The 13,614-nt window shown below is 42.3% G+C and overlaps 1 protein-coding gene across 2 annotated transcripts in view; it reads left to right on the forward strand.

Moving 5' to 3' along the window:
- LOC108565548 (protein jagged-1b) overlaps positions 1-13,573 on the forward strand; it is a 49,196-nt gene extending 35,623 nt beyond the window's left edge. Inside the window, exons 3-17 of one of the 2 annotated variants that reach the window (XM_017925075.1) lie at positions 943-997; positions 2,134-2,394; positions 3,865-3,925; positions 5,660-5,793; positions 6,649-6,882; positions 9,252-9,365; positions 9,454-9,660; positions 10,294-10,421; positions 10,732-10,885; positions 10,974-11,132; positions 11,200-11,313; positions 11,382-11,591; positions 11,653-12,015; positions 12,116-12,642; positions 12,725-13,573. In XM_017925075.1, coding sequence (XP_017780564.1) covers positions 943-997; positions 2,134-2,394; positions 3,865-3,925; positions 5,660-5,793; positions 6,649-6,882; positions 9,252-9,365; positions 9,454-9,660; positions 10,294-10,421; positions 10,732-10,885; positions 10,974-11,132; positions 11,200-11,313; positions 11,382-11,591; positions 11,653-12,015; positions 12,116-12,642; positions 12,725-13,513 — 3,510 coding nt within the window. In that variant the 3' untranslated portion in view covers positions 13,514-13,573. The remainder of the gene's footprint in view (positions 1-942; positions 998-2,133; positions 2,395-3,864; positions 3,926-5,659; positions 5,794-6,648; positions 6,883-9,251; positions 9,366-9,453; positions 9,661-10,293; positions 10,422-10,731; positions 10,886-10,973; positions 11,133-11,199; positions 11,314-11,381; positions 11,592-11,652; positions 12,016-12,115; positions 12,643-12,724) is intronic. The other variant, XM_017925076.1, reaches the window with a different exon arrangement.
- The last annotated feature ends 41 nt before the right edge of the window (positions 13,574-13,614 follow it).

A 13,614-nucleotide genomic window follows, 5' to 3' on the forward strand; every position in this document is an offset into this window, starting at 1 on the left:
TTTTTTTGATGATAATTGCGCACTGATGAGGAAATGCAAATCGATGCCGCATTCCTCGAGCTCGTGGGCCTTGCCTTCGCTTCTTTCTCTTCCTGCCTACTCCTCTCAGGAATTTCACACACACTTTCGTCTTCGGTTGCGATTCTTTCAACAAAATGTTGCGACAGTTCTTCCTCGGGTTGCGCAAAAACTGCCCACGTCCGCGACGGCCAACAATGCAGAAGAGATGCCGAGGCCCCCCTTAATAAACGTCTCTATCTATCGAAGCCACCGCACACCACACCACACACACACCTACAATGGAAACTCTCGTAGGAAATGTCACTGATTTCAGATAAAAACACTGACAACATAGCGCCGTTTCTTGTTCTCCCTGTTCCTTCCATAGATGTTAGTTGTTGTTACACGTTGATGAAACTATTAAGGAGACAAGACACGACACGACGATTCCTCTCCTCTAATTGATTTTATCCTTGTCCACTAAAGAAGCCCAGGCTGTAATGGGATCAGCGCATTGGCAATCGGTCGATTTCATTGTTTTTGTTGATACACAGCGATCGTGATTTGAAACGTTCGCGGAGCGCCTTCTTTATGGTATTATTAAACGATGTTTGTTTAGCCTGTACGATTTTCGTTCCCTTATGCTAAGAAGACTAAGTTGGAAACGGAATGCGCAGTCATAGATATGTACATTGGAATAAATCGCGGTGGCGAAAAGTAAAAATAGCAATAAAAAAAACAAAATGAAAATAAGCAGAGGAAGAAACAAAGTTGCGCAAACAATATGTGGCCATTGTTTTACCTCCATGTGCACTTGATGTCGGGGAGAGGATGATCCTCTTCTACTCGTTTGCATGCATATATATGGCCCCGATTCGGTATTCCGGTTCATAGTTCAAACCATGAATTCTAATCGCCTGTTTTTCTTTTTTTTTTTTGCAGAGATCTTTCACCCTCATCTTGCAGGCCGTGGATCACAGCAACTATTCGCTACCAGGTAAAGTACACACTCCAATAGCATTAGACTGTAGTACCTTGCGACATCCATCCTCGCGTGATTCATTTGTGGGCCGATAGGCTAGTGTGCGAATTCGTTCGTATATGGTATCTTTTATGGTTGATGCAACAATATCCTGGGCTCGGGAGCCGCCCGGCTACCTCTCATCATCATCGTCCCCATGACGACTGCCGCGTTTAAGAACGGTCACCCACGCATCCCACAATTACACAGAGAATTACCTTTTCGCAATTGTCCAATTCGCCCACGAAATTGGAATCGAGAGAAGTACAATTTAGAAATCTCGATCTGCTCATCATCGGAATACCTCAAGATCGTATATGGTTTGTGTAGGATTCAGAAGCAGTTAGCAATTTGATACGAAGCGATTTTGTTGTGAAACACATTTTTTAAAGTAATTGAAGGATGAACACACAAAATAATTCACTTTCATTCACTATTACAATAATTCACGTGGGATTCGGAAGTGATTTAATTGAAATACTTTGTTGAAATCGTTATTATTTAATAAGCTTTCAATTATTTCGGAAACAAATAGATTACAAATTAATTTTATATTATATAGTGTGAACAGAATTTTATATTTTGATTATTATAATAATAATAATAATGCATTTAATATGTATGTAACAATCATGATTAATTTAAATAAATAACGCTTTTTGTTGAGCTTAGCTTTCTTCAGTTTAGCTTCCTTAAATGTTATGAAAGAACTCGCTGGAAGTTGATATTACAGTAGTTTATTTAATCAAGATTCTGAAGAGTGGTAGTTTTCGGGATTGGAGTGTTTGAATTAGACAATTCATTTGGTTTGCTGCAAAGGCATTTTTTCATTACGTCTGCGTGACATTCCAGCCGTGAAGTGGCCATCCTCAAGTTGTTGTTTTGGATTTAAGAAAAGTCGAGTGTTTGTTGATGGCAAGCAAGCAAAAGGTGAAGAACAAGAAGTAGCAGAAGCTGCAGCAGGAGTTTCGAAAGCGCTTATTAGAAATGTAAACAGACTCGAAAACAACTCGAGGAACAACAAGCAACCCACGCGAACGCCATCTTCGTTGACTCTAGCTTTTACTTCTTTTTTCGATTTGTGTAAACACTATTATGCTTTTATTTTGCAGTGACGAACAAAGTGATCGAGGAGGCTACGTATTCGGGGATCATAGATCCCAGCGCAGATTGGCACACGTTGAACCATCGCGGTGCTCGGGCCAGACTCACCTACAGGGTGCGAGTACAATGCGACTCGCACTACTACAATACTACCTGTACGAAGTTCTGTAGACCTCGGGACGACCAATTCGGCCACTACAGGTGCGATGCGAACGGTGACAAAGAGTGCATCTCTGGATGGAAAGGAAGCGAAGCCAACTGTGAAACAGGTAAAACTATTCATCTACTATAAAAAGGTTTACTGGCATCGACTGTATTTATTACGTTGAATTCTGATGATTATATAAAAATGTACAAAATATTTTAGTCAGTAGTCGTGATTGAAGATACAGAAATTAAGTATGATGTTAATTTTGGTAAGACGTGATGCAGTTTCGTAACCCGTAGAAGGCTTGGAATGAGGTGGTGAAACCGTGGAGGTTATTTAAAATTTATGGATTATTTATTATCTGGGTAATAAATGCATCCGATGTAGTGAGAGGCAGTGGGTCTTTCGGAGAGGTTAGTCATTAATTATGCGAAATGCTAATAGCCGCGATTCGCTTGCCCATATTTGCCACTAAATATTCACAGATTTTAATTGCAAAATTCCATTTTAATTAGCTCGGCTTTAATTTAATTAATGCCATATAAATAGGCAGGGACGAAAACATCGAGGAGAAGACATTGGAGAAAAGAGAGATAAAAAAAACATATACTTGTGGTAATGATGAATAAGTTTATGTCTAAGTCATGTTTTTTTTTTCATTCATTCATGTTAGTTCGTTTCTCACTGCAACAATTGTTGGTGGAAGGAAGTTAAAGAAATTCGCAGATAAACCATTATATATATTATTTATAATTTCCTTTGTCGTTTTTATGAATGTAACAGTTTTTTTTTTTAATTCGTTTTCGTTAATTATCTTCGCAGGGAGATAAGGATTATATAATTGTAATTTCTTTTATGTTATACATAATACCGGATGCTCTAATCTCGAACAACCAAAAATAGTAGTACGTTTTTTTTGTTAATAATGTGATTTGTAACAATCAAGACATTAGAAATTTCGATTGTTTCAGCTGATAACTGCGATTTCGTGTGGAATCTGACATTTTGTTCAGTGTAATCCACATCTCGAGTATTCTCCGAATTATAGTAGTTGTTGTTGTAGTTAGTTGTTGTTGCTATATTGAGTCTCTTCTTAAACTCATTACGTGGTCGAGGCAGTAAAAACACGGCCCTAAGTGCACTCTAATAAGCTACATTCCGTGAGCAGGCAGCAACTTGGTGAAGGCAGTTAATGACAATTAAGCACCACCGGCCCCGACGAGAACCCGAACTCTTGAAATGTTGCTGCCGCCACCGCTGCTGATCTCCTCGACTGTATTCTCCTCCTCCTCCTCCTTCACCACCATCATCATCACCACCACCGATTCTTCTTATTCACCTTGTTGTTGTTCCTGCTCACCAAAAGGTGGACGAACCGCTGAGGGCTACCTTCGTAATCTCGCCAACTCATCGCCGTCTTCTGCTCCCTTTCATCCAGCAGCAACAAAGACCAAAGCGGACCTAGTGCGTGTTTCTCTTCGCTCTGCCTTCGTCGAGCGGATCAAATTTAATTTATTATAATTTTATGCAAATTTTCATGAAATTAATAATAATAATAATAATAATAACAACGCTTCTCTTCTGTCCACAGCCGTCTGCAAGTCCGGTTGTCATCCAGTCCATGGCAAGTGCGATGTTCCAGGAGAATGCAAGTAAGTCAAGTAACACGTTTGCGGTGCCCAATTACCGGAGGATCATATTCAATATGACCATTTCTTGTTTTCCTTTAATACCATTGCTTGTTGTGTATATGTGTGTACGCGTTTTTTTGTTGTTGCTGTTGTTGATGCTGTTTGTGTATGTTTGGAGACGAAGTCGTGTTTGATGGAGGAAAACATGGCCTACGTGAGGCCATGTTTCTTGTGTCAAATGTTCGTTTCTTCTTTTCTCTTCCTTTTGTCTCCTCTATGCGCGATGCTGCAAAGCGTGTTGCAGGTCTTCTCCTTCGGACGTTGACATGGAAATTATAATTTCAACCTTAACTCAACTGAAAACTAAATTCATTGCATAGATAAATATACGAATACCACTGATAAAACCAATTTTAACAAATATTGTAGAGCACAAATTTCATTTGAATCTGATATTGATAATCGTTATCGGTACACTTAAGTCATAAATACTATTTATTATAGTTTTATGTTTGGTAGTTTGGTGATAGTCTTTGTGAAAAGGAGTCATTTACAGTTTGGTGACCGTGACAAATTTGCACCTAGGCTACAACTAACTACTATATTTTTTGCTCCGGTAATGCCCTCTGAATATATACGCACCTCTTATTACGGTAGGAAATTCTGAGCGGAAACAAACGAGTTCCCCATTGTGTGCATTCCTTCCTTCCTGTACCACAAAGAACCCGAGAAGCGTTAGAAAGAACGTGTGGAAGAAGCGAGACGCAAAGAGTTAGTGGACGAGCAATGTTTTGTTATACCTTCGGTTTCTCGCTGAAATTACAATAATTACGATTGCGCCGGTCCGCCATTAGAAGATCAGTGGAAAAGGAAGGCTTTTAATTTGAGGCTTCGACCTCTTCTACTTGTTCTTCTCCATCTTTTTAATAAATCGGTGGTACGGGCAGATGAAGAAGAGGAGACGCAACAGTCACGATCTCTCCAAACTGCCACCCAAGGAGCAAAACATTAAAGCGCTTGCAATCCTCCCGCCTGTCCCAGCACTGAAATCCGAGTAAAGAACCCCAATCGTGTCCTCGAGATCTAGATACCAATAAAACCAATCTCCTCTCCTTCAAGACTTTATCAAAAGAGGTTCAAAGAGAGTTAAAATAAGAAACACGAAGAAAATAACCGCAACAACATTGAAGATTGAACCGAAGCAGAAGAAGAAGCACTCACACAAAAAAAATTACAGGAAATAATATAATTTCGGTCTCAATTTTGCTTTGCTTTGCTCCGCTGGTTTCCGCACTCGCTCACTGGAAAATTACATCATTAACTTTACGCGATTTTATTACAAAAATTAATTCGGCCTCTGCCGTTCGATTTTGATGGAGAGATGAGAGCAAAGCGAAAAGAAACCGCAATTGTTATCCGACCGAGTCATCAGCAGCAACAAAATACATAACTTACTGCTTTATTAACTCCAACCGTTTAATATTAAGATATTGTGCGCATTAAACGCGTTTTATGTGCCCTCCGACAAATTTTGTTTTCGTTCAAGTCATGCGAGTCGTGTAAGCATCGTAAAGATACCGAGTGCTTAATGATTTTGTAAGTAAATTACTGTAGGAAGTGGTCGCCGAGATTTAAAACGTTTGTATACTTTACTAAATTCGAATGCAAATTTAATTATGAGCAGATATAAATATTAATTAAGAATATTTCGACTTGTATTTAAACAAAACTAATGTGTTGATGATGATGTTTCAGGTGCAGACCAGGTTGGAGAGGCGAATTCTGCGATCAGTGCGAGCCCTATCCCGGTTGCAAACATGGCTATTGCAATGGGTCGTCGTGGGCTTGCATTTGTGACACCAATTGGGGTGGAATCCTTTGCGATCAGGGTAAGTTTGTTTCCCTTCTTTATTTGCGGAGAAACAAGGGTGCGCTTGATTGCGGCGCAAACATTGGAGGGCCGCAGTGGCACAGAAGGGGTTGAAACTGATCCGGTCGATTATAATCGTGATCAAGTGGTCGTTTTTTTAACCACATTGTTATTGGCCACCGCCCCGGAACAACGCTCCGATCCATTAATTATTACTGCATACAATATTCATCCCCCTCTTGACGCGTTTTTTTTTGTATATGGACATTATACGCTTTTTTTGATGTACGAGGACATTCGGACAAGTGCGGCAATCCATCCATCTGTTGCGGCTCCCAAACTAATAAATAAAAAAACAGAGCAATTGTTAAAAAAGAGGGACGCGTAATCGGAAGAGGAACTTTTCGCTTTTTTAATAGAGTTGTAACAGTTGGGGCTGGGGGTGTTTATTGCGGTGCAATTTGCGACCCCCTGCTGAAGTTAAAAAAATTGCTTTCGTTTCGATTTCAAGGGGAGATGAATCATTTTTTTTTTTTATTATTTAAGAACATTTGGTCAAGTAATGAAATTACTGATGTATTATTATGAAATGTGCGTATGGTGCACAGAATCGAGAAAGAAAGGAGCGGACTAGGGGAAATCTGAAAGAAGTGTTGCAGATGCCCCCATCGTGCACCTGTACCATATTCTCACGGCCCATTTAAGCCCCTTCCCTTCGGACGACATACAGCTAAAAGAAAACTTTAAGCTGGAGGACAACATCTGTCTAGCGTTTTGTTTCTCTTTCTCCTCTGCATCTTTTTTTTTTCTGAATGTTTGTAATATTATTTTTTTTTTGTTTGCTTGACGAATGGGAATCGATTTTTGTTTGCAGATTTGAACTACTGCGGGACTCACGAACCGTGCCTGAACGGAGGCACCTGCGAGAACACCGCCCCCGACAGGTATAATTGCACTTGCCCTGACGGATTTTCCGGCACCAACTGCGAGGTGGTGGACAATCCTTGCGCCCCCGCACCATGCCTCCACGGTGGCAGTTGCCGCGTCGTCGGCGGCTCTTTCAGCTGTGTCTGCGCTCCAGGTTGGACGGGACTCACGTGCAATATGGGTAAGCTATTTCTCAATTATTATTTAATTATCTTGACTTAATAGTTTTTAAAACATTGATCTCAAATCCAAACTTTTATATGGTTAAGTCGGTTTAAAAAAATAAAGGAACAAGGAGAAAGAAGGAAAGGCAGTTGGATGATTTATTACCGGCTAGGCTCCCGTTTTTTATTTTCTACCACCCGAACTCTCGAGGCCCGAAGAGTGTTTGTAAGGGATTATTTTCGGGAAAAGAAAAGAGTGAAGGAGGGAAAGAGAGAGGTAAAAAGCAGCTGTAAATTTATGCTTGACGTTTCCTTAGAAAACTCGAGAGAAAGAAAACACAAATGGCTATAGCTAGTAGGTTTCCTGAACAGGTGAAGATCATTGCCGAAAGTTGTATTATCATTCAAAAGTTCGACGATCATTACTACAATTTTGTTATTTATTTAAATTTACATATACATTAATTAGCAATGAAATTTACGAAAATTGTGACCGCAATACAATATAATGAATTATTTATAAAGTCAATAAAAGTCTTGACTTAATATATTATTATCTCACATAGATTATTTTAATCGTATAAATAAAATAAATGATTAATTAAATGAAGATTACTTATAGAAAGATGTTAATTAGATATTGATAAATTGTGTTTAATGTTAAAAAATCAGGTACTTAAAAAATTCACACCAAACATAGTTTCTTTCTTCGTTGCCGTGAAGTGGATGACGTTCAGGAGCTTCATTGCAAATCAAGCGGCGTTGTATCCTTATCCATCTCCGTTAGCACTCTCATGACTACAATTGCTTGTCTTGAAAAATTTGATTGATCGCGTGTTCCCTTTTCGTTCGTTTGTTTCGTTTGATTTTTTTGTTCGTTCCTCAATCTGACGTGATGAAGGGGTGGGTCAGTTCTGTTTCTGGTTCTACATGGTCTCCTCCTTAACAGAGATTGCTGGGATGCCTGAGATGCCGGGCAACCGATAAAAATTAATAGGACAAGATGACAAACGTTGAACGAGTGGCTCCAGCTAGGTAGGCTGTGATCGGATCGGGAGGGCGCGGGGCGTGAGGGAACGTTAATTAAATTCCACAGTGGTAGCTCTCCGGTACCGTACTAGGTACGGGACGGCCTCCTCCGCCTCCTCCTCCTTCTTATTCTTCCAAAGCATCATCATCATCTCGAGAAAGTCTAAGACTTTTTATTTCCCTCCCGTTTGGTTAGTGCCATCGCGGCAGTTCTCTCTCTCCGGAGATTTTTTTTTTAAATTAATACTACGCACGGGATGTGGAAAAATTGAGGAGAGAAAAAGAAACTGGAGATGAAGCAGCAGTGGTATAAATCAGCGTTCACCTAGCAATTACTTTTTCCTCTCCGCCCCCGTTATTATATCTATTACTCGGGCCTAGCCGGCGTGGAGATATTGCGAGACGGGGGGGTTGCGGTGATGTTGATGGAAGGGGGCTTATGGTTTGGCTTGATGCTGATGCTATGTGCTCTTGGATTCGAGTAGAAGAGAAGAGAGTGGATGCGGAGACTCTTAATTATTGCGGCCCCGGCCGAGAAGAAGACCAGCTCTTCACCTCTGACCTCGCATTCCATCGCAGCCGCGCGTCCGTCCATCCAACTCCAGCTCCTTTACCCCTCTGATGTCCTCCCTCGCCTCCTCATTCACCTCTCACGCATCTCATCCTCTCCGTAGAGCCTCTTCATTTATTTTCTCGCTCATTTAATCGAAAATAAGGACGAAACCTGATCATGGCCGCCCACTAATCTATCTGTTCCCCCCTGCGAAAACGAAGAAAACAAAATAATAATAATATTAATACTCCACCCCTTTAAAAAAAACTGTGTGCATTAACTCAATCAGTTTAGAGGGAGGGATCAAAATTAAAATTAAACCAGAATGACCGAATACGTTTGTGTGTGTTCCTGCCCGATCAGATCTAAAACAAACGACGATGAGACCCGTATACTACGACTTGTTTCTTATCTGTGAGAGTTATCCGGGATCTGAAGCCACGTTATTAATTGGCTTTCCAAAGAAATGACAATTATATTAACGTTAACAAAAAATAAATAAAAAGAGAAGCACCAACAAAGTAGTGACTGATCTACAGGGTATTTATTTGCGACAACACAATATATCCCATTGACGTTCCCAGATCGATTGATAATCCCGCTCACTCGCAGACAAAGGAGTCGATAAAAAAAGGTCTCCATCATCATCATCCTCCTTTGGATATTGATGGATCATCCGTATACCATCCGTAAATTAATATTCCACTCCTCGTTGTTCTCTGCTTTTGTGTAGCCGCGAATTTTGTTTGCTTTTTATGTGTTTGATCGAATCATAGTTCTCAATCTGTTACTGGTCTTTCGCAGATATCGACGAGTGCGCTTCCGCTCCGTGCCAGAACGGCGGCACTTGCGTGGACGGTGAGAACTCCTTCGGCTGCGAATGTCCTGCAGCTTGGGAGGGCAGCGTCTGTCAGTTCGGTAAGTACTGCTACCATCTGATTGATGGAAATCTTGAACTAGAATTCATTGATTATTCTCGTTTTTATTTTCCCTTTTGCTTTTGCAGACGCCGACGAGTGCCTGATGAACCCCTGCATAAATTCAGTGTCGTGCACGAATCTTGTTGGTGACTATAGATGCAAGTGCCGGGTCGGATGGACCGGGAAGAATTGCGATCAGAACATCAACGATTGCGTTGGACAGTGTCAGCATGGAGCGACCTGCATCGATCTCGTCAATGATTACCACTGCGCCTGTCAACCAGGATACACGGGTAAGCATCATTACTTACCATTCCCAACCAATTTACTGCAAGCTACTTCTTCATCTTCCACCAATTAAACGCGCGCGCCGAGTGAACAAAAAAAAATACAACAAAGAAATAAGCAAAATCTCAGATCTGTTAGTCCTCTGATGGGAGGGCCGGGAGTAGGAGGATGAATCGTCCTTCGGGGCTGCCTGCTTTACGAGCTCAGATCGAAATCTGCCCCGAGAAAAACGATCGCAGCACTCGCAGACATTTCTGAGCCTGCCTTTCTTCTTCTCGCGATCCGCTCGGCGAAATTCTTCGTGCGAAACGTGGAATAAGAATGTGTCATTAAAATCCCCGTTTGACGTGTGAATGTTAACATAAAACACATGCACACAACCAAAACGAGCGAAAATAAAACCTACCTGCAAAGTACTGCAAAAAAAGGCATTACGAATTTCACACTAAAATTAAGAAAATATTTAAATGTCTCGCAAAACATACAAAACTATGAACATTATATAAATATTATTTAAAAGTATTCATCAACAAATAATATTTCAATAATTCAAAATCTTGAAAAATTACATAATTTGGTTTTAACTCTATATTTATTTATTGTAACCGATATTGGATAGTAAATGTGGTGATTTTCAGGGAGAGATTGCCATACGAATATAGACGACTGCGCTTCAAATCCTTGCAAGAATGGTGGAGAGTGCGTGGACGAAGTTAATGGCTTCAGATGTATATGTCCTGTCGGTTTCACAGGACACGAATGCGAGGTAAGTTAAATCGTTTTTAGCTGTGAAACCTCGAAATGAATTTGTAATCTATTCCTATTCTAACATTGATATTCCCTTAAATTTTATATGAATAATTTGTTTGCTTTGTGCTCACATCCTCCGCCTCCTGATGGAGAAGATGTAATCACAGAGTGATAGTTTGTATATATCTTTTTTCTGCCTGTTATGACCCGAGGGCAGATAAATCATTTAGTCTCGTTCTTAATGTGGTTTCACACTCGGATGTAATTTGGCGCCCACGGCTGGATGTGTTCGTTCGCCTTAATAATATTTGTGTTTGCCTTTACAGAATGATTACGATCATTGCAGTCAGCATCCGTGCGAGAACGACGCGTCCTGCTTCAACACGCAAGCCGACTACTATTGCCACTGTTCGGAGCGGTGGCAGGGCAAGAACTGCAGCATACCCAGGCTGACATGCGACAATCCGCCATGTGAAGAAGGTACTTTCCCGTTTCTATCTTTTTAGTTCTTTCCCTCGTTAGATCTCCGTTAGACTTTTTGAAACATTCTCTCTATTCCCTCCCGTAGGTGCTGCAGGTTTTGATAGTTGTATGGTGATTACAGTAGGCGGATCGCGCGTCTCTGATCCCAGCATGTGCGGAGAGCACGGCCACTGCATTCATCAGCCGGGCTTTGGATACCGATGCACTTGCCATGCCGGTTACACCGGAAAGTACTGTAGAGAAAGTAAGCATATCCTTGTAAGATCAGCGGCAGCATTACTAATATCGAATATGTTATCCTTGATACGTAGATATAAACGACTGCAAGATTAATCCCTGCGAGAACGGCGGAACTTGCCTAGACAAAGTCAACGACTTCCAGTGCATCTGCAAAGAGGGCTGGGAGGGCGCTCTCTGCAACATAAGTAAGCCCTTCTGCCCAGCACAATTTGTATGATTTCATTGCTAACTGTTTCCTTCCATTCCATTTCAGATAAGGACGAGTGTGAGCCGAATCCTTGCCACAACAACGGCTCTTGCATCGACAAGATTGCCGACTTCCAGTGCGAATGCCGTAACGGCTGGAAGGGAAAGACTTGCCAGCTAAAGGATAGTCACTGCGATCACAGCACTTGTAAAAACGGCGGCACTTGCCAGGATCTGGGTACTACTTTTGCGTGCCGCTGTCCGACCGGTTGGGAAGGTACTATTGGCATTATTCTTTATATTGGAGAGAGCAGTCTCTTATTTTCTATTTGCTCTAGGTACAACTTGTCATTTACCGAAGAGAACAGCTTGCCACTCCAATCCTTGTCTAAATGGAGGCACCTGCGTGAATACTGGAGAACATTACCAGTGTCTCTGCAAGGATGGCTTCGAGGGCAACCATTGCCAGGAGGACATCAATGATTGCATCATGCAGCCTTGCCATAATGGGGGCAAATGCATCGATGGCGTCAATTGGTTCTTGTGCCAATGTGCCGACGGTTTCACCGGGCCAGACTGTCGCATCAACGTCAACGAGTGCGCCTCCAATCCTTGCATGAACGGTGGAAGTTGCCTGGATGGCATTGGGGATTTCTCATGTCTATGTCCGATTGGTCGCAGAGGAAAGCGATGCAACCTAGGTATGTGTATTAATGAATACGAACATTTAGAACTTTACCGAAATCCAATGATTTCAATTTATTTATTTAGTTAATAATTATGTTTTTCTAAAATTTCTAGTGGATGATATTCCGTACTTACCGATGCCAGGTAGTTGCACATGGCAGGGTCATACCTTGGAGAACAACTCCACTTGGCAACATGAATGTAACACTTGTATTTGCGCAAACGGAGCAGTCTCTTGCACGAAGGTGTGGTGCGGTTTGGGCAATTGCAGGAACGCTCCGAATACACTGTGCAACATGAATCAAGTCTGCGTGCCGCTATCAACCGAGTCCTGTCTGACGCCTCCTTGCTCGCCCTACGGCGAGTGCAGGGACTTGGAGAGCGGTCGCAGAGTGAAACCTCCAACGGTACCGGCCCCGAGTTCCTGCTGGCCCAATCAAGCAGTGCTCAGCAATACCTGCGCTAGACTTACGTTGTTCCTGGACCGCCCGAAGCTTCCCGATGGTCTCACGGTGGAAGGCCTCTGCGGAGACTTGCGACGTGTCCTCGCTGCTAAAGTGGCCTCTAACGATTGGCAAACCGAACTGGTTCTCTTGTGCGATCTAAAATCGGAATACAATGATACAGTTGAAGTTACCCTGGTAAGTTTCTAGTTTGTTTAACTTTCATTTTCTCAATATTTAAGTGTGCGTGAACTAATGATTGAATGTTTTCATTTTAAAGTCTGGATCGAGAGGTGTGCTAGACGGTATTAGAATTATGGGTGAGCACATATCCAGGAAGCAGAGTCCATTGAAGGCACTAACTTCTATCCTCGAGGTGAAAGTGGAGACGGCTTTGGTTTCCGAGGAGCCTCCGAATAACAAATACCTGATAGCACTCGTTTGCTTGATCATTATCGGGTTCTGCGCGGCCGGTTGCGCCCTCTTCCTCTACCTGCGACAGCGTCGCAGATCGCTGAGCATGACCGGCATCAACTTGTCCCCATCATCCGAGTCTTGCCACCGGAGCCACGAGGACGAGAAGAACAACTTACAGAACGAGGAGAATTTGCGACGGTACGCGAACCCTCTGAAGGAGGACGTTGGTAGTTTGGCGAGCATAAACAGTGCCGGTGCTTGCGCTCTGGATCTTCCCAAGGTGAGCGTGGTGCGACCGTTATCGTCGCTGATGCCTCACGAGGGTTCCAGCGAGATGCTGGAAATGATTTCCGAAGCGGATTGTCCAGGCTCACGCAAGACAATGCTCGTGGTGGCCGGCACCAGCTCGGAGAACTCCCTGAAGATCAAGGAGCTGAACGACGGTTTGAAGCCGGCGCACCGCAACAGCCAGATAATGCTGTACAAGGCGCAGAACCCGGACGTGAGGAAGAACACGGCCGCCTTCGACGACAGCTCCGGCCACAAGGATTTTAGTAAAAGTGTTATTAATGTGAACAAGCAGCGGACTTCGGCGTCGCAGCAGAACACGAACAGCAGTGCAAGCGCGGACGTTCTCACGGTTCTCGTCTAGAGTTTACATTTCATTCTATTCTTAGAATTATCAATTATTTTTTTTTTGTTGTTTGCCCGTTTGTTTTTGAGACTTTATATATTGTATATGCGAAGTTCGTG

This window comes from Nicrophorus vespilloides, unplaced genomic scaffold, assembly GCF_001412225.1.
Source record: "Nicrophorus vespilloides isolate i.1.1-1 unplaced genomic scaffold, Nicve_v1.0, whole genome shotgun sequence".
NCBI lineage: Eukaryota > Metazoa > Arthropoda > Insecta > Coleoptera > Silphidae > Nicrophorus > Nicrophorus vespilloides.